This window comes from Dufourea novaeangliae, unplaced genomic scaffold, assembly GCF_001272555.1.
Source record: "Dufourea novaeangliae isolate 0120121106 unplaced genomic scaffold, ASM127255v1 scaffold49, whole genome shotgun sequence".
NCBI lineage: Eukaryota > Metazoa > Arthropoda > Insecta > Hymenoptera > Halictidae > Dufourea > Dufourea novaeangliae.
The window spans coordinates 1,537,216-1,559,153 of record NW_015373928.1 but is presented as its reverse complement, the minus strand read 5'-3'; the positions used below and the strand labels follow the sequence as shown (position 1 = coordinate 1,559,153).

Below are 21,938 nucleotides of genomic sequence, written 5' to 3'. Positions count from 1 at the left end.
CTATTATATGTACCATTACCTGAGCATCCCCCGCTGAACGAGACCTCTTGGACCTGCCTCTCACCTTTTGTCGTTGACCGTGTCGACGATGCCGCGAGAACAAAGATCGGTTTGCTTCGTAGCGCCATTGGTACGATCAACTATCAACAGCCTCTTTACTTTTTTACCGATATAAAAATGATTCTCCGTCTACCGTACTTACACTTAACGAATACCTACAGTAACGCATTCATTGCAATCGGACGAATCTTATACCTATACCTAAACGTAGGTTATCCGTATCGTGATTTCGTTGAAATGAAAAGTCGTCGGTTTTCTTCGTAAAGAGGAAGGGGAAAGGAAGGAAGTAATGGTTAGGGGTGGGCATGCGAGCAAGACGGCGACCAGCACGCACGCCATCGACCTTCCCTGCCTGTTCACGAGAAACATAGGGAGGGACAGAATTTTATTTCCATCGAGAAGAAATTTATTAGGTATGTGGTCGGATATGGGAAGATCGGTGGGTTCTTTCACGAGTCGAGTTTCTACTCCGATCTCGCACCGGATCTTGTTGTCCGGCTGCGCAAACTTAGGGCCAGTACCTACACCTCTCGTGGGATCGAGCCGACGACCCTCGGACACGGATCATAAACGTTTTAAACGAAATTCGGGAAAATTTAAATTCGAAGAAAGAGGGAACCGTGGAAAGGACCGAGCAGGGAAAGGGAGAGGAAAGGGAAAAGGAACGGGAAGAGGAAGAGGAAGGGGGCTTGCGGTTGCGAACGAACAGAGACAACCTGCGGTTCGGCGTGACTCGTGTGCGTTACAGTTACAGTCACAGGCAACGGCTGGGGGGTAGTTGTCGATTTTAATTCCGGACGCAGTGACCGCGCCCGCTCCCACTGCCGCTCGTCGACCCTATATTCTTTCGAATGCACTTTATATGGACGTTCATCGATGCGAGACGACACGAAACTGAACGCGAATAAAACTTTGTAGGTATCGAACGGCATAGACTCGTTGACCCTAATCTTATTCTCGGATACGATTAATTTTCTGCAACCATTTTTCAGCGTAATAGAGGCGCCGGGGAATGCCCCTTAGTTTTCAATTACATATACAGATACCGTTTGATCACGTTCTTGATTAGGTATTTAGATTAGATTTAGTAGCAATCGGTCTACTCCTTACCTTTTACTCTATCCGGTAGGTTATGTGCACGTAATAATAATACATGCACGTAATATTTATACCCCTATCGAAATTCCGTGTTCTTAGTCAGTTTGCCAATTGGTGAGCGATAGCCAGTGAAGGAAACAATTGGTTTCAGAGAGGACGACTCGAAAGCTCGGCAGGCGAGTAGATGGACGGAAGAGGAAATTTTCTCGAGTGTCGGAACGAGATCGCGTATTTCGTAGAATAGTCGTGAACGTCTGTCCTCTGGATAAAATTACTAAAACAGTGGTCCATTATCGAGCCGATTCAACGGAACGAGCGTCGAGAATATCAATGCGGGTGAATCGCTAGAAATCTTATGGATTCTGTGGCTCGAGCAAATTTTATTTCGTCCTCGATGGCAATCACTAGACTATTCAGGCGAACCGAACAATCGAATTACGATCTCTTGCTTTTCGGTGTCTCAAAGTTGGCCGTTCGTTTTGCTCGTAGTTAACATCTTTGTTCGTGCCTTCTCCTATTAGTGGTTGTTACGTTGGGTACGGACAACTGGTACGTCATTCTTACCCATACCCTCTCGTTTCTTATCTAAGCTTTACGCGAGGCGAGAAGGCGTCTTGTCACTTCGATTATGATCTACCGACGAGGGCCAGTTACTGTCAGGACGGTACAGGATAGCAGAGTGGGACCGATAATAATCGGAACGAATCCCAGGCGAGTCGCGATCGCAGCGAACGGCGTACGGTTCGCCATTGGTCGCGTAATTTTTTCCTTTTTTTTATCGTTCGATACATTTGAACGTTGCGTGGTGGTGGTAATTTACAATGACACGTGTACCATGAAATTTCGCACAGCGGAACAGGCTTCCAATCGTCGCGGTTGGGAAGTTTCGTACGGAAGGAACGTTCGCGAAGCCGATTCGACGTTGGGGAGGGTTACTCGTTACAAAGTACTCGTTCGACTCTTAATAATGCACTTTACCGCGCGCTGGGAGATTTCGAGCGAGAGCCGATCGCTCGAGAATGGAACCGAATGGTTTTCGTCGTTGGTTCTCCCATCGCCATTGCCATCGCCATCGCCATCGTCATCGCCGTAGCAACCGTAGCTGTATCACCGTACCGTGTAGCTGTGCAGTATATACTCTTCGCGGAGAGGGTTTCGCGAGGTGGAGTGGGAGTGGCGGGCATTATGTCAGATCCCGCGGCACGGGATCCCGCGCGCAGAATACGCTACGTTTCGAGTGGCTCGCATCCTTGTCGAGAGGCGACCGACCGAGCTGCGGCAAACTCGCTTCGAACTTGACGCCCCACTGTAAACGAGCCGAAGAGGTGGCTTCCACAGGGAAACCGAGATACACCGGTGGTGTACATATACAGACACTGGGTTCCACGTTCAACGCAGCGCCGCGTCGGGGGACGAGAGGGGTCAGAGCCGTGATCGCGTCGCGTTGCGTCGAAGCGAGGGGGAGAGCTAGACAGGATCGTGGACGGAGGAGGACGGAGAATCGAGGGTGATGGCTGGAGGATGGAGGGAGGTTAGAGGGGTTGGTAGGGAATCAGGGACCGCGGAGAATCAAGGGCCGAACCTGTACGCGTTTCACCGCTCTCCCGGCGTTTCATGAACGACGACACATTGATGGAAAGCAACCGACCGAGCCGGATTAATTCTGCCGGATTAGCGGCTTTGCGGCGAATTAGGCACCGTTACCGGCTAATACGATCGTCGAGCCGTGCGGCCGTTGCTTCGCGGAGGCAACCTCGTTCGGTACGACGCTTAAATCTCGACAAAAGAAATCAACGGACAACGCCATCGCGCGGTATTCGATCCATCCGTTCTGTAATAAGTACGTATGTAGGTAAGCAAGTAATTACTTAAGTAGGTATACGTTGTTAGTTTTTGCGTTCTTGGCCGACGAGAGAAATTGGTGCGCGATGTTTCGCTCGAGGCCAAGCTATGTATAATAATTCCTCTGTTCGGATTGGTCGAGAAGCTCGTCGTACATCGAAAGTTCGGGTAGAGCCGGTATACTATCGGGCAGAGGGTCTTCGTGTAGCAACGGGATGGATCGAGGAAACCCCTCGCCCCGAACACTCGGTGCCCGGCGTTCTTCCGCGGGGCAAGAAGCTCCGGGGGAAGCCAACTTTTTCCAACGAGTTTCTCCGACCGTGACACTGCGGAACCTAAACGAGATCCACGACGGTTTTTGTCATGCCCGAGAGGAGCAAAGTCGAGCCGCTTGATCTCGACCAATTTTCCACTGGATGGTTCTATCATCCGTAAAGTCTTCGTTATTTCGATTTGCTAAAAGACGTTCGCAAAAATCCTTCGTCCCCGTAACATGCATCGTGGACGTATGTATTTTTCGCGGCATTCGCGACAACTTGGAACGGAAAGTGAAAAGTGAACATGAAACGGTGAAACCACGGAGATAGACACGAGTGTGCTGAGGACGAAAGACGACGACGACGACGGCAAGTGGTAAGAGGCAATGGACAAGGGGTCGGGGGTAAGGGGCAGGGTGCAGGGGGCAAGGGGCCGGGGGTTAGGGAAATAAGAGAGCTTCGTTTTTCATTTCTTTCCGCCGGCATGACGGACAAAGGCCATTGTAGAGGATCCTATTGTGGAGGATTAACGTATGCGCGCGTGTATACGCGTATTGGGTCGCCTAGCGTTTAGCCTACGAGATCTATTCGAACGCGTACGAGCCGATACGATGAATGTTTTACCGTTCAATTTTCACCACGGGCATAGCGTTGTTGTTGAAGTCGATTCACCTATGTATGAGCGACGCATTTGTTTTCCTTTTCATCCTCGAATCCCAACAAGTGTACAATTCCATACGAAACGGTATTCATCGTGGAGGATTTTTCTCATAGAAATTTAATTGAAGTTAACGAAATTCACTTTTCCCTCTTCATTTTTTATTTCTTCGGGACATTTAACAGCGACAGGTACAAAACACGGCTCCTCTGTGTTCAAAGCACCGTGGAAGCATCGTTGTTTCCGAGCCAATAACTTGATTTTCGCGATAATCACCGATGCAATACGACGAAAGATGACGTGCCCGATGCAAAGCGAAAGAATAGATTACGCGTCTGTTCCGTGGCAAGCCGAGTAAGTATCCGTCTATTCGGTCGGGTCTGAAATTGTTACCGGGCAGCGTTATCCGACAACCACCGATGAACGAACTCACGAACGAACGAACGAATGGATAGATGGATGGACGGACGGACAGGAGTGCAGGACGCGCGCAGTGCAGCGTACCACAGCGTATGCCATATGGCTAATGGCTTCCGCGTTGCTAAGCATCATTGATAGCACCGGCGCGGTGCGACGCGGCCCGCGCGGTTAGGTATATACATATGTACGTCGGTACGATGTCAAGGATCGCATTCGTGGGCTCTCGTTACCGTACCAGCACCGTGTTCGAGAGAAACGATCGTTGCAGTTGCTTGCGAACCGATATTCCAAGTACACAAGGTACACTCTAACTCTTCGTTCTTCGTGTCTACTTCGATCTCGATGTGAAATGACTTGCTTTTCCGGCACTGAATTTCCCTTTGATCGTACGTGTCGGTAAACAATGATCCGATCGGCCCAATCAGGAAAATCGATCGGTTCTACGTTTTTCTCGGATCGTTAAAATCCTTAGGATCCGTGGGCTTCGACGGGCAAATGAAACGTCGTCGTGACTGATCTGGAACGAAGCTGGGATGGCCTGTAAGAGAAGGGCGTAACAGGCTGGAGCGAGACCGAGAGATTAATCCTCCGGCATTAATCTGCGTTTCAATTAATTATCCCGATTTGACGCGGGGGCTTGGCTTCCCCTAATTAGCCGTGTCCGCTAGAACTCGCGGCGCTCCAGTGTCGAAACCTTGCACCGTTTTCGTACTCGTCGACGGATCTCGCGACGGTACTGCGAACAACCGGCAATTTGCTAACGCGACACCACACGGCGCGGCGGGCACGGCTCGCATTTATAACGGTAAAGTTTCAGACCTGTCCCGGTCACGAAACATCTTCGAGACGTAAATTCGCAACCTCAACCGTTACACCTGGAAAATGAAAAGTCGTCGCGCATTCGTGTTAACGAGCCACGTTCGGACTAACCAAACGATTTTTCGACGCTGGTAACGGGCTATCGTTGAACCACGTCGTATCGAATCGCGATAAATCCAATTGTTTTCAAGGTAGAAAGAGAAACTAGGGTGGTCGAGAGAATTCCGAGTCCCGTCGCATGGACCCCGGAGTAGTTACGGTGATCCAGTCGATGCGTTTTATCGACGATAGCGGCACGATACCGCAAGTATTAAAAGCCTCCTCTCTGTCAACCCTTTCTTCGAGCCCTCGGTCTCGGGGGATGCACCCTATCATCGGTACACCGTTCGTCGTTCCCCGGGGAGACAACGATGCCCCGGTACCTCCACTCCCTCGGCGCGGCGCTCTCAACCTCGCTTCTTCGTTCGACTCACCGCGCCTCGTCGCCTCACCCCTGCTTGCTCTCGGATCTCAATCGCTCGCAAAAAATCTCATTTATCCATTGTGCGTCGCGTTACCCGCCGCGCGAGAACGGTAAGTAGCGACGGAGGGAAGACTCGACAGAGAGAGAGAGAGAGAGAGAGAGAGAGAGAGAGAAAGGTAGAAAGTAAGAGAAAGATAGAGAGACAGGCATAGGGACTCCGGAGAAGAAATCTACCTGTTTTTCTTCCTGCATCCGTGTCCATAGCTATTCTTCGATGAATGGTCTGGGTTAGGTCGACCCGGTTGGATGCCTGCGCGGCTCGTGTGCCTTGCGGAGTTCTTTGACGTTGTAAAACGTGTTTATTAAGGTGTCGCCTTTCTTCCTTTATTGTCGTTGCGATTCACCCGTGGCGGTTCGGAGATTGGGAACCGAGTGATACTGCAAGACGAAATGACTCGTGTGCGGCCAACTGTAGGGAGGGAGGGAGAGAAAGAGAAAGAGAAAGAGATAGAGAGCAGCGGAATAACACGGAAACAATATCGGACCCTTCTTTACGGGTCTAGGTTAGGAGTTTGTAGATAGTTCGGTGATAGTCCCGCGGGATAGCGTAAATAACACGTATCGAGGATGTCGCGGTACAAGGTTTTACGCGTGTGCGATTCCGCGTATCGAGCGGTGACAGGGGCTAGTGGAGAAAGAGGAGATGCCACGCGCGGTTGCGAGACAAAAAGAAACGACGAAAGGGGTTGGGGGGGTGGTTAACGGGGATGGGGACTGAGCAGGAGCTCTCGAGAGCGCATTAAGGGTTCCACAACGGAAACCGTAGGGGCCAGGGGGGCCGGCGGGGAGGGGGCAAGGGGTAGAGGGGTGGATCGGATGAGAGGAGGGGAATTGCGAGGTGGTGTTGTAGCAGGTGGGGGAGTTTTGGCACGGGGTGCGAGTTTCGAAATCACTCGGTTGTAGCACGTCGTCTCTGTTCGCGCGGGTGGACCGAGAGAGCGGCAGGGATGCGAATGAACAGATTAAGGGATGATCCTTTACCGCGGGAGGGCGCCCTGTCGGCGCCGCTAACAGGATTGACGATTAACGTGTGGGTGGTTAGTATGCAACCGTTTTCATCGTTCCCATTCACCGGGGAGAAAATCCTCGCGGGATGGGAAACTGCCGATGGTCCGTGAATATTTAAACGCGCTTACTCGACGAAGGAACCGCGAGAACCAGCGTCTTCGCTCGTCGCGAGATGTTTCCCGCGCGTATCGAGTTCGTTGCAGAGATTGAGAAATTTACAGCCTACCGACAGTCGACCGTCGAACGCTGTACGCCGAACGCGTTTCTTCCTCGATGTCGTCACCGTCGCGAATCACTTTGACCAGCCCTTGGGCGATGCGGTTGATTAATGCTTATGTAATTCATTGGGTAAGACGTTAAACGCATAATCTCCGTGGTCCGAGGAGCCCCTGGGGGATCCGTTACCGGGGACAGGTATACGAAGGATAGGCCGGCTTACGAACCAACGGGCACTTTTTGTTTCTCACGCGGAACAAAGGGTGCGCGACCTATTGTCTGCACCTAACACGAAGTAATTACCTTTCAAAATCTCGGTTTGTTCGACGTCGTCGTTGCCATCGTCACTGTGCTCGCATGTATATAGGTATACAGGGTGTCCCAAAATAGGTGTAAGTCGTTGAAAGGGGTGATTCCCGGGGTGATTTGAAACAACTTTTTCCTCAGCGGAAAAGTTTTCCGAGACTTTGTCAACGAGATATTAACGAAAAACCCCGACCAATCGGAGAACGAGTCTGCCGGCTGACTTCCCGCGTTAGCGTTGGGTACGCGTTGCGCTTGTACTAGGAACAAGCAAATCGGCATGCATCGAAGGAAACTACGTAGAATAGCAATTTTGATACACCCTGTATAAACACGATCACATCGACCCTTTTGATAAGAATTGTAGATGGTCGAAGAATGGACCGATCGAATTTACAAGATTCGATGGAACGAGTACGGTCCACCTAGCGGTTGGACGTAAAAGTGAAAGTAAGACCGAATAGACAGAGCTGGTTACGAAAATTCTAACGTCATTTCCAAATGCAAATTTTTTACCTTAACGCGAAACCTATCGCGACCGGTCAAATGACCGGTTTTACCGTTCCAATTCCCACCTTTCTGAAGGGTTCGGTAGGTTTAGTGTTAAACGATGCAGGCAGTTTTGCCAATCATAAAACCTACATGTCTGGCTGGTAGGAAATCTTGCGTTTGGTGGGAACTTGCGCCTAAAGGTGTCCAACTTTAAGCGGCATAAAACATCTAGTAACAACGAAATTTTTATCTGTCATGGAATATGTACATTACTAATATTGTATACAACGAGGAAACAAAGGTTCATCCATTTGAATATGATATTTTTGCCTCTTGGAATTGACACTTTTAGGCAAGATTTCCGACCAGACAGACTGGCGGTTTTGTGATTGTCAATACTGCCTGCATCATTTAAGGTAAAAAAAAATTGCATTTGTGAAAGACGTTAGAATTTTCGTAGCGAACTCTTGGAATAGAGCACTAGTCCGGACATGGACGGGGTGGTTACGGGACGCGAGGGAGCGGGCACGGGTCACGGTAGCGGTTTTTCGGCGTGGAAGGTCATCGTATTGCCGGCTCTTCCTTTGAGAGTAGCGCGCGTTAATCAGTCAAGTCGGAGAGGAGCCTCGGAGGATTAATTAAGCCGTAATTACTGGACAGCCTCTCTAGTCGCTAATGGGCAACCTGATATTCGTGAAAGGCTGCGTAATGCCACGTGAATAGGCCCTCGAACCGCTGACCGTCAGCCTCCCCGATGATTATCGAGTCCGACTCGATGCACCAACGTGCATTTACATACATATATATGTATATCTATATATTCGAATAATATATATATATTTACACATACAGACACGCGCACACAATATATTGTATAAAATAAAAAAGTCGTGCGAATGATTCTCTTTGGAATGAAATAATATCTCTCTGGATATATTTATTGGAAGGACCGTAGGCTTGATTCAAACCCATGGATCTATGTACGTAGTTACACCAGAACACATACATGTACAGTAAATATTCTAATCAAGTATATACAGTAAAACTTAGCCTAGATTTTCGTGCTACAACAATGTCGCGAATGAAACCCTGGACACGACGACTCTCCGATATGCAGTTTGCACACCGGTATGCTCGGATGAAAACTCTTTCGATTCAACCCGTGCGGTCGTTGAATCGTTTGAACGTGTATTGGGGTGCCGATGGAGGACGCGATAGTCGACGGACGGTTTGCTGGTTGCTCTCGACGGCATCCCCTTTGTCCGCGTTGACTCGCGTGCTCGAGAAAACGTACAGGTGAACAGGTAGATGACAAACAACTGTATCCGCTTACCGTTTTTCACGCGAGGGGCTTCCCTCGACGAACCAACCGTACCAGGTTAAAAGATTCATGGACCAGAAAAACAGTCGTTCGCCCTCTTGCTCTGAGAACAAGGGTGAAAGAAGGGTGTCGTGGCACCGTTATCGTCGCTGCTGCTAATTACGTCGCCAAGTGGCTTTTAGCCTCGCCGAGTAATCACCAAAATCCTCTTCTTGGATCGAACGAACGTCTTTGGTCGTTCGACGTTAAAACGGTACCTGTAGAAATCCTTGTTCCGTGTCGTTCCCTTCATTTCCCGAAAAACTGGCGACCAAAAAGGGTCGTAAAATAATATCTATATCCGTTACATGTGAACACATGTGTGGCTACATTGGAATAACAGTAAAGTACATATTATAATTCGGTCGAATCGCAAAGAAAATATGTACCTATCTGTACGGAACACCGAAATATCAGAAATCCGTTCCCTCTGCTCTTTTCACATTCGACGTAAACGGATCGGTGTACGCACGATATCGCGTAGTACTCTCAAATTTCAGGTTCGAACGACTTTCTAAAGCGCGTAACCAGGGAATGGGTTTTTAATCAGGGTATTCCGGACAATGGGTCCCCCCAGGGGACTCCCGCCACCCTCGTCGTATCTTTCTTTGCCTTCCCTGTGAGTAGGTGCTTTCGATCGCCCTTCCCCCGCAATACGTTTTCAACTTCGAGTACATCCCACGTCATTTGTATTTGTGTATTTCCTTTCCACGCAATTAATTTGTCCTATCGTTCTTCTGTAGCTATTCGCGAATAGATATATACATGTCTTATACCTACGGGTAATAATTTCTCTTTGTTACATACATATACCTATGTAGGTACCTACCTATACATAATATAGGTGATGTATGTACTCTGATTCGCCAGATTCGAATTTACCTATAGCGTCGATTCAGAGAGAGATCGAATATTTTATGTTTTCCATTGATCGTCGGCGATCGATCGAACCCGTTCCCTTTAACCGGTACAAACTGCAGTAATCGGCTAGACGCGCGTCAAGATTAGTCGCATAGAGTCGCACGTCGACCAAAGATTATTGGGAATCACGGGTATCGTTGCCACCGATGCAGAAACGTATATAGTTGCGATAGAAACATCACTGGACGAGATTCGAACCGTCACGGTCGTCGCGTCGGCAATTGGTGTCGGCCATACACGAAGCGGACGGGCGGGCGGCAACGTTGACGCGTATATTACATACAAGCGTCGTCGAGGGGGATGCACTTCTCGTCTCCGTGTTGTGTTGTTCGATACGATACGATGCGATGCAATTGCGCGGCAACGCATTCTCCTCTCGAGCCTATGATCTTCGCAAACATCATACTGATCGTTTCAACCAATTGTTCCCGTCGTTTCGTTCAATTTTTTTTTGTCGTTTTCAAATTTCCTTCTGTCGACAACATGGCTGATATTTTACCGTGTTCGATTAGCCGAACGAAGAAGTAAAAATATAATTGCCTGATAATACAATAGAATCGAAAAATAGAAGGAATCGATGAGAACCGAAGAGAAGCTCGTGTCATGAAACTGGAACGTTATTTTCTGGAAGAGATCGTGTTTAAGTTTAAACATCTGCGAGGAAATCGGAAATCGTATAAGCGGAACGTTGAGGTGAAAACAGGCGGGTGACTCGGCATCTGGAACTGACACGGTCTTCGATCGATACGCAAAAGCGGGTTCTCCGTAAAATTTTGCAATTTGGTAAGTTCGTAGGGTGAGAGAATCGAGCGAGCTGTCAATAAAGCTGTTTACACACGGGAAAATTTCACGGGAGATTAATGAAACGACAGAAAAGCTGGACTAGCCTTTAAACGGTTGCTCGGGTCGATGTTGGACGCGGAACCATTAGCGTCCCACCTGCGCTGCGTTTCTCGACGCGTACTGCTTTTCCTTCCTTCTTTCTTTCTTTCTTCCTTCCTTCTTTCTTCCGATGGCATTACGAAACTCTACCCGGGTTCAGTATCGTTAATGATCCTATGCGCATTGTTCGTCTCGGGTCGGTCGACGGTCATGAATGAAACGGCACGTAATGGAATGAAACGAAGTCAACATTTCCGTTTTCAAATGTGAACCTCTCTAAATCGCTGTTCGGCCAGTCTGAGAAATCGTTCCCGACACGTTTCCGTGAAACGAGCTACTCTTTTTTAGGCGTTATGTTTGTTCAACAGAGATTCAACGAGTCAACGTTTCGAATGTGAACGTTCGAGATCGAAGGAGCGAACTATTCTGTTTACAATTCGGTTGTTTACAGGCGTCAGGACGCAACGAATGATTCAGTTCTCCGCGTTTTTTTACATATCGCGCGAATTACCATTCGAGAAATATGTACGTCTATGCCCGTGCCGGTGTCTATTTGAAACAAAAAAGTATAGGTATCGAGTAAAGTAACGATTTAGTTTACGTACGTACAGCATTCCGGGGGATGGTTGTCCAGCGAGTGTTGTACGTAAAGGAAGCCGACACAATACGAGCGACCATAAATAATTAGAGGACAGTTGGCGATTTGAATTTTCGCGTGAGACCGGCTACGGAGAAGGTTGACCCTCGAAAAACCATTAATTTATCGTAAACTGGGACGTCCAAGAGACGTTGATGCGAGGGGCCCATTCCCGGGAGTCCCTCTCGCAATCTTGACCCCGGATAATCGTGGGACAGGTGATCCGAAACCGACCGACTGACCATCCTGCTCGACCGGCCAACTTTCGAGAAGAAGCCTGGTCCTGTCCCCTATGCAAATGCCCCCCGTTCCTTTTTCGGAGGGGTTACACGTTACACCCCTTGGGCCGAATCGTTTGATATATTGCTGGATCTCAATGTCCAAGTTGCGACCGATTACGGAACATTAATTATCCGAACATTTTCAGAAAACATTGCATTCTTTCTTGCCTTTCAACCTTCTCGTTTTCGTTCTTCGTGTCTGGAATCTTTCGGTAAAAACCTGTACGATGGGAAAAGCTGATAGGAATCACCGTGGAAATTGATTAACACATATATGTGGTTGCCATCACGCTCCTCGGACCGATAATCTCGTAGCCATTTTGTTTTTATGTTTCTTGTTACGATGACAATCTTTTACACATTTTACTTGCTGTTTAATAATATAGATCGAAAGAGGGCGCGAGACTCGTTGCAGTTTATTCCTTGATCCGGTGGTCACACTCTTCGGGGGATAATTTCTTTGGGAGACGATAAAGCGAAGAGGCAATAAAGGAGGCAGCGTTATTAGGGCTACGTCCTTCGTTCGAAGAAGCTCAGCGGACCCGACGCGACGACTACCGCGACAAGGGGTTGAACCGTTGAACCTCTGGAGACAAATCTCCCAACCGGGACGATTCCATTCTTTCTCCCGTTTCCTTTTCTTTCCTCTCCATTTTCCTTTACTCTCGACCTCGGCGCCACCCCAACCAATTTCATTTCACCCCGCATCCCTTTTTCTTATACATTCCCTCTCTCTCTCTCTCTCTCTCTCTCTCTCTCTATCCTTATCCCACGGATTCTTTCTTTCCCTCTATATTACCCGTCCGACGTCCGCTTGCGACGGTTCATAAATAAATTAATTAAGCGGCAGTCAAGTAACAGATAATGTTAAAATAATACACCGACGGCACAATGAAGATCGCCTTCGGGTAGCTCTTTGGACTAGAATGAGAGTATGTATATACCTTGTAGCGGTTCTTAAACTCGCTCCTGCCGGAGTTAATTTCGCGGCATTAACAGTCGAAAGAGTGCGAACAAAAGGGCTCCGAGGGTAGAGAAGACAGATAAGGGAAGGAAGGAGGCTACGCAGGAAATATGAACACACTCATAATGTAGCTGCCTCCGCCACCGCGACCGCGGCTGTAACCACCGCTTCGAGCGAACAGTGATTCTCCCCTTTGCCGCACTTTTGCTTTAGTTCCTGCTCGGGTTCCCACTGCGGTCTTCGCCACCGCTCCCGACCCCGCCCCCGTCCTCATCCCTGTTACCGTCAACGTTCGTGTTTTTGGTCTCGTGTTACCAATCTGATTTCTAAGCCTTCGATATTGGCCACGACCAACTTTTTGTACTACCAATATCAACACTGACATTGTTCGGATATCGCATCGGGATACATACTTACACACCGTACTTACTACACAGAAATTTATAATCGGCCTCGTCACCTGTACGAGTATGTTTCAAGCATTTCGCGAAGAAATACTACCCAAATCATCGCTGGTGCCACGTGTTGCTACGGCGACTCATCGGAATATTCGCGAATAATCGTAGTAGGAGTATTTTTGTGCCGAGATAGAAATTCCGGATGAGAACCACGCGAAAGAGAAAAACGCGACGCTACTCTCGATACAGGGAGACGAAGCAGCGCAGACTCGATACTAACTCGAGACTCGAGACCCGTCGAAGATGCAAGACATTTAGAAAGCAGAAATTTTCGAATGGTTGGTCGACATCGACATCGTTGGATTTGTCGTTGCGTCTATATACGATGCAGAATGTTTAATCGGTAGATGGTGGTGGAGAGTGGAGGTGGTGGTGGTCTGACCGTGAAGCGGCAAACGCACCGACTTCGATAAATCGTCTCGAGAACGGTGTTAACGTTGGTTGGCACTTTAAAAGCATCACGCGTGTCAGGTTGAAACGCGAAGAAGGCCCTGCCTCTCCTCGCCGCGACGCGAGTGTTTTAAGGGCGGCCCGGGAGAGGGATAGAACCGGCAGGGGGCAAACAGAAGGAACAACGAGGACGGCAGGCCGGTGGTTTTAACGGTGGAAAGAACGGGGGGGGGGTAAGAGAGTAGAGGAGAAACACGAGGGGGCTCGGTACGTTTTCGACGTACAAAAAGTAATTATGGGATGGTTTCCGGTAATCATATCTAGAGCGCATTGAATGAGCGCATTGTTCGGCCACCCCTTCACCGATATGCACTTGTACGCGGCGCCAACCCCCCTTGCTCCCCTCCTTCCAATCTCGTACTTGTCCCCCCGTTCCCTGTTCTAACCCCCAACCCCCTATGCGCCTCGTCCACGATACCAGACCTACCACCCTCGACTCCTCCTCGCGTTATGCACGCCACAGACTCGCCGACTCGCCGACCATCCCTACAGGATGGTCTACACTCGACACGACCATTAGGCGCTCTTGCTCTCGCTCTCGCCCTCGTTCTCGTTCATTGCTGTCCTTGTTCTACCACCGATCAAATTGCGGTTACCCGAGGCCTTCTCTATTACACGGCGAACCGCGAGCGGTGTCTTCTCAGCTATTGCCCCTGTAGCCTTGCAGTTGATATATCTTTCTTCCTCGATCGCTTCGATTCGCGCGGTTTTTGCGGCAATGCGGCACGTGCCACGGATTACTCGGTTCCTCGTCGTTCTTCGACCGCAAATCTGAACTTCGTTAATGCTATCCAAACAATTGTATAGATACCTACGATCGTTCAGATGATTGAAAAATATATTACCGATACAAATATATCGTATCGATGCAAACACCACTGATTGTCGGTTACAGGTAAAAAATAAGGAGCATAGGTAAAAAAAGAAGGAAAAGAATAGACATAGTACGATGCCAAGCAGCATGTATAGGTACGTCTTGAAGTGTCAGGGCTTAATAAATAAGAAATTATCATTGTACACGAAAGTACAGAATCGTTAGTGTTGCAACACAAGTCGAAATTGTATGAAAGCAAAGCATAAACTTTACATCGAATGTATTCTCTATCGTGTGTCAAGAGTTAGCAGTTAGGAAATTTGTAATTAAATTTTCATTGTCGAACGAAAACTTCGTACACGGTGAAGCGCCTTTCGTGGTTTCAGTAGCAAACAGATATTTCGTTGCTCGCCTAGAGAGGCGCTAGACAAGAGAGCTAAAAATGGCGCCAAGAGTCAAACGCAAGAACGACAAAATCGCGGCTACTCGGTCGTACGGTGAGCAAAGTCGCGCGAAGCGTTAGACCGCGAGTGAAAGCAGACTAAATTTGACCCTCGACGTCATCAATGGCTTTTACCACTTGTTTGCCGATTTCGTGACGAGTGATTTGCGGGAGCAGCGTTGCAATGTGAAATTTTACGTAAAGCTTGGGAAAACGTTGTCAGAAACTTATAACAACGAAAGTTTATACACGTGAAAAGTTCATTCGTGTAAAAACTTGACGAGATCGAGGAGTCTAACTGTTAATATTTTGCGAAACTATAAAAGACATGTGTTTGTTCGTAGGGTCTTTCCAGCACTATTATAGATACGCCTTCGTATCAATGGAATGGATCAAATTTTCTTATAACAATAGGGTAAAAACAACCGTTTGCTTAAGTAAATCGTCCTGACGGAAACGATGCCCACGTATAACTGGACAAACGTCGCTTTCCTTGATCAGCATGGACATCTTCAAACGTATGCAGGATATAAATACCTATGTAGGTATTTATAGTGTTAGAAATACCTACTTTCGAAGAATGTATACACATTATTTATACACATCATTTTAGCCTATCGCGCCACTTTAATTTGCAAAGGAGCATAACGGTGAACTAAATTCGTTTAGCATTTATACGAATGTTAACGAAACCGTTTTCGCATCAGCGTCGGTTACATACATATAAGATATATTTTTTTTACCGGATTTGTGATAGAAATAGCCGGAACAACCTCGATAAAGTGAACCGATTTAATTGATTGGTACTATGATTAGCAGCAGTAATCACGGAGTTAGATTTAACACTCGTGTAAATTTAATTCGTGTCAGGCAAACCGCTCCAGGATAGAACGTACGAGATAGCAGGGAAAGGTCGAGGGAGTGGAGGGCAAAAGTGAAAGAGCACGAGAGCACGAAAGCGCAAAGACGCAGAAACGCAAAGGTGCAGGCCTGCGACCCGACTGACCCTACGACGACGGCCCGGTCGTCTTCGAGGCTGTCGGCTTACCCTACTCCACGCTCGCGGCCACCCTTACCCTCACCGTCAGCCCCCGGGGGTGGATGGAAGCGGCCCGGCCCATTTTTCGCGCCCCACTTGACTCCTCGTCCCGATTGGTCGCCGCCCTCTCGCCCCGTGACCTCTCTTCCTCCTCCGTTTTCCGGATGGCATCTCGATCCACCTAGAATACCCGTCCGTAAAAGTATCCAAGGAAACCTAAGAAAATCCGCGAAAGACGGGCAACGACACTCTCTTCTCGTCGTAACGTTATATGCTACCGTGACGTTGGATGGTATATACCTATGTATGAGTTAGTCCTCCGACCTTGACGAGTCCCGTATTTTTTCGAGGAAATTTTTCCTTTCCTGACCATCCGAGGAATATTTTGTTTCCTCGTTGCGTTTCCCTCAGTCCAATTTCTGCGGTTGTTTAACTAACGAACGTAAATTGTACGTCTGTCATAGTACCGAATAAGGGTAACTTTTAACGATTTTAACGATCGAAGCGACACAGACAGTTCCGTTTCGGGAAAAAGGCAACAGCGATCGGTAACCGAATTTGTACATATGTACAGCATATTTGGGTGCTGTCGCCCAAGAAATTCCAAGTTTATGTAATTCATTCGTGCTTACGTTTAACGGACAAGGTAATGTAGTTTCTTCATGTTCCGATCCACGCTAAACGATCGACGATGACAATTTTTCGGTATATGTGACATGACGGCGCATACGTATAGGAAATAGCCGAATAGCGGGACATCGTGCTTGTCGGGGCATTTCGTTCGTTAACGGGACACACGATGGGTGCAAAAAAGTAACGGATCCCTTGGAGCGTCTGCGATAAAGAGCTTTTACGAGACAAGGAAGGGACCACAAAGATACGAACGATACGTTGCGCCTGTAAAACTGGTTCGATTTCGACGGGTGTATAAAAAAGATCGGTACGCTCGGTAATCCGTTACGTGGAAAAAGAACGTAAAAAGAGATGCAAAGGACCCCCCGATTGACCACGGAAAGAACAGGGAAGGTGCAATTGTTAGACGAGAAGGATAGAAAAGAAGGAAATGCGACGGCTGGAGCGAGAAGGAGAGTTAAAACGAACGAACGGATGAACGAACGACGAACCAACGAACGAACGAACGAACGAAAGAGCGAAGCAACGAAAGGGAAAAAGCAAAAAGAAGACTAGGAAGGGAAGGAGAGAGCGTATGCTCCTCGGCGGCAAAGTGGACACGGAAGGACGCTCGGCGACTCCGCTAGAACGAAGCGGGAAGGAGAGCGGTCGGAGGGCGCGAGGGTAGGGCAGGTTCGCAGCCAATGAGAGGCGCATCGGGGCGCGCCCGGGACTCGACCCCACCTTCGGTAGTCATGGCAACTGGCGAAAACCCGCGAGAAACCCGCGAGAGAGTTCGGTCTGGTGGGGGGCAGGTCGGTGTCAGGGGTCGTCTTAGTCGGCAGTCGGTCTCTGGTCGGCCCCAAGAATAGTCGTATCGAGGCGGTAGTCGAGTATCACCTCTCTTCTCCTCCTCCTACTTGTGTCGCGGCACGAGCGCGTCGGGAACACAGAGGCACGGAGGCACACGCGCAGCTTATCGACTGGGTCGCGCGCGCGCGCGCGCTCCTTCTTTCTCTCCTTCTCCGTTCTTCTCTGTCGCTGTCTCTGCTCCTCTTCGTTTCTCTTTCCACCAGTAACGTACCCATTCGCTCGCTGTTTCTCATTCCCTCTCCCTCCCCCTCTCGCTCACCCAATCTCTCTCTATCTGTCTTTCATTCCCTCTCTCTCTCACTCTATATACATATATATCTCACACCCTTCTCCCCTCTCGTATCGCTTCTCTTCTCCCTATCCCCAATCGACCCTCTTCCCCACCACCCACTCATCCAACCATCTACCCTCCAGTGTGCGTACCGCACACACCCTCTCTGCCTTGTGTCACGGTGGCTCGCGCCACCGCGCATCTACCCAGCGTCGATATGCCACGATACCTCGAATACACCGACAAGAGGATACGCGGCTGATCTACCGCGTGTGCGCGTTCGCGACCGCGTACCCGATTCCGATCTGAATTTCGATCTCGATCTCGATCTTCATCTACATCTCGATCTCGATATCGATATCGATGTCGATATCGATCGCGACCTCGATTTCGAAACAGCGCGTCCTAGTCCAACGTATCGGTTCGAGCAAAGTGTTCAGTGGTGACCCGTAGAAGCTGCGTTTCCGTGTTTCATTGCGGAATATCAACCTCGTGAGTGTAAAGTGCGGGAAAACGAAACGTCGACGTGGCTGGCGGAAATTTTTGTTCGGCTGGCCGTTGAACGGATCGCAGTGATCGTAAACGATATCGTATCGCGTCGCGTCGCGAGTGTGTCGCTGGTCGATCGAAGAACGCTCGAGCGTCGATCGACCTCGTAGCGCGGCAAGTGGACGAGCCAGTCGAGATCGTGTCTCACGGCACCCGAAGCACCGCGCGCCCGCGGTCTCTCGCGAAACAACAGACTGGGCCGGTGTTGTTGCGTTGGATGTCGTTGATCGTACACGCGGAAATAAGGATGTCATTGGAAACGCGAATCCTAACGGCGCCCGGACTTTGTACAGTGTGCGAGTGAGTGAAGGAAAGTGTTACGACAGTTTTGGTGAAGCCACGATCCGGTTGGTGCGAAAGGAAAGGAAAGGATAGAAGAAAGGACGACGGGTATCGCTTGCAGCGGAAACGAAGAAAAAAATAAAATAAGGCCGTGGGTAAACAGGGTGGAAGCCGCGGAATAGAAGAAAACACGAGTGATTTAGTCGTGTCACAGGGAAGAAGAGAAAAGTCTCGTCGAGACGATTCGGCAATCGTTTCGGGGTGGTCGGTGGTCGCGACCGGGAAGAGGAAGCCGGCAGGGTGGTTCGAGGCGGGACAGGAGGCGCTGACGCCCTGGCGACTGCCGGGGTGGTTTACCCGGCCGCGACAGCGACGTTGTTTCCTGGCCGGGTGTCGACGGGACACCACCACCCCGAGTTCACCACCACGTTGGAGGTGGGGTTCCCGGCGCGCGGCACCACCGCCTCCATGGCGTTGGTAGCCGCGCCGCCCTCGTGGCCCTCGCGGGACCCTGGGGCCAGCTTGGCCGCGACCGGCGCCGCCGCCGCGGCCGCCGCAGCCGCAGCTGGCGCCGCTGCCGCCGGTCCGGGCCCCATACAGATCGCTCCGCCGCCCCCGATGCCCCCGACGCACCTCACGCCCTCCGCCACGCCGGAGGACATCACCTGTCTCGTGCCCGCCGGAGCGGTTCTCACGCCCAGGGACCCCTTGCCGCCGAGCACTACCCCCGGAAGCCAGGCGAACAGCTCGCAGTCGGGCAGCTCGCAAACCGATAAATCGCCCAACATCGAATGCGTCGTGTGCGGAGACAAGAGCAGCGGTAAACACTACGGGCAGTTCACCTGCGAGGGTAAGTCTTTTTCCTTTTCCCTTCTGGAATTGTTCGTGTGTTGCGGTTTTCATTTTCTATCAACGCGTGTCCGAACCGCGTTGTCGACGATTGTTCGTCGCCCAGATGGAAAACATCTCGGACATGGGTCAGATATCGCGACGTTCGCAACCACGTAAATTAGTCGACGACGGTAATTGTTGCACCTCCAGGGTTAAGGGGAGGGGGACAGAGTGAGAGAGAGAGAGATTGAGAGAGGGGGCATGCACGTGGAAGCGAGGGGGAGCATGCATCGAGCGGCGTGTCCCGAGTCCGGCTGCTCCAGGGGAGCCTACGAAAAAACAAAGAGTCGCCATTAATAACTCGGTGGGGTGTTCCCTGGAACGTTTACGCGTCTGTTACAAGCCTAATAACGATGTAATGGGACCGAGAAATTGCGGTGGACGAAACAGGGACAAACTTGAAGGGGGAGAGCGAATGAGTATGGAAACGGGACGGTTTATCTCTTTATTTGTTAGGAATTTTTCATAGTTTGATTTTTCCCTCGAAATCCGATCTCGAATCCTTTGAGGTAGGTTTTCGGTCCCGGCGGTTACTTTGTTTGTATACCTAACGCTTTATCCGTTACTTCACCTTGTCAGGTAACCGCAACACGAAAAGTCGATGGCCGGGAGCGTCGTAACGAAGAAAAATGTCGCATTCGATGTGGTTGGTCCGAGCGAGTGGATCGACATCGGTTAATCGAAATCTATAGGGCTATCTCCGAAATCAGAAGTTATAGGTATATCCTCCTACGGACCCAGCCTTTGCTCGTTCTTTCCGGTGCATCTCCCCTTCTTGTTGCCGTTCACCCCCTATTATCCCGAATTACGTCTTATTGATACCGGATCGCTGTTCGTAATTTATATCTCGCGAGTGATTTAGCGCGTCCGATCGTCCCGATTAACGACGGCTCGTTCGTTTCGCTGCGATTTCTGCGTACTCCGAGATACAACGACGAACTGAATTCTCCCCGAGCTGGACTTCTCTGACACAAAAACTACTGCATTTACGATCATCGTCGTATGTTCTTTACTTTGATTTAATTTAATTCAATTTTACGGCTGAAACCCTTTTTTTACAATGTACGATTAAAACGTTCTGGAACACAAGTGCAACAATCATCAAATTTGTTGTTTTTTGTTAAGACGCTATCGATTCCGAAACAAGTGCTCGACACCTGGTCGCGATTAAATCAGAAACTGTACGCGATAAACGGCATACGACACACGAATGCCCGCGTACCCCTTTAAATTTTAGGGCGACCACCTCCAAAGGTTACGTTCCTCGTTCGTTCATCTTTCCCCCCTCATCGCGTCCTATCTCTTTATTCAATCCGTCACGCGTCGAAACGGTCTACCCTGCATTCTTTCCGAAAGGAGAACACGCGTCGCAATTTTGTTTTTTTTCGTTTACCTCGAATGCGTCGCGACGACGGGACGCGAGGTTTGATCTCCGAAAAGCGCTAAAGTTTACATTCCGAATACCGTGAAACGGATGACTGCCCCTAGTTTACTATGCGCCACGCAACCATTTTGATTTATTTTTTCTTTTCGTGGAGCTAGCAAGTACCTATCTAGACGGTGCATTCTGCCATCTCTTCTGGTGCATGTAACAACTCTGGATATTTTTGCACGCCAATGGGTCGCCTTGCTCGTCCGACTACCGAACTCTCATTAAAATTCATGAGCACTTGCTGTCTCTCTCCCTTACTTCCCCACCCTTTCTTCGTTCCTGAGCCTCCCCCTCCCCCCCTTCCTTCGCTCGAAAGCTACACTAGTCCGCGCTTTCGTGTACCGTATGTACGAATCCGAGCACGGTCGCGTTGACTTCCGAATAACGTATACCTACATACACCGTCGAACGCATTTACGTCGTCGATTGCCGTTCAGTCTAGTCACGGGCGAATATTTACGAGGAAATTCTGCAGCAACGTTCGTCCGTCGCGAAAGCATACCGTTTCCACGATAACGCTGGAACGTCCGTCGCAGTCATCGAGCCAATCGTATCGCCGCACCGTAACAATGGAGATCCATGGATACTCTCGCGAAAATGTGTCGCGTGTCTCGAATTCGCCTCTGTTTCCGACGATTCGTTATTCGTTGTACGAGATGTCCACTCGCGTTGATGTCGATAGGACGGTGATTAGCCGAACAAAGAGACGATTCTTCGATCCCCCGGAATTATTCGCGTTTCGATTTCAAAGACGTGCGCGACTCGTTTTGAGTTTCAGGACCGCGTCCTCTGGATCCACAACTTTGAATCTAGTGTAGGCAGATGGCCGATTCGTTTTTAGTCGAAACAGAAAACTCGAATCGCAGTGGCGTTGTACTACTATATCTGATAGTACTGATACTATCTGTATAGGTACGTATTTGTCGTCGACGCTGTTTTAAGTACACATACATAGGACACGTATGTGGGTACAATAGTATACGCGATCTTGACGCATCGTTTCTAGGTGGCGAGGGACCGATGACGTTAGCGTTTAAAACGCCGCTAAATATAATACGCGGCGAACAAGCGATGGCATCTGGGA

The 21,938-nt window shown here is 49.4% G+C and overlaps 1 protein-coding gene across 1 annotated transcript in view; it reads left to right on the top strand.

Annotated features, from left to right (window-relative positions):
* Positions 1-19,131: 19,131 nt before the first annotated feature.
* LOC107195103 (steroid receptor seven-up, isoforms B/C) overlaps positions 19,132-21,938 on the top strand; it is a 55,654-nt gene continuing 52,847 nt past the window's right edge. Inside the window, exon 1 of the mRNA XM_015584879.1 lies at positions 19,132-19,381. Within this exon, the coding sequence (XP_015440365.1) occupies positions 19,150-19,381 (232 nt within the window). The 5' untranslated portion in view covers positions 19,132-19,149. The remainder of the gene's footprint in view (positions 19,382-21,938) is intronic.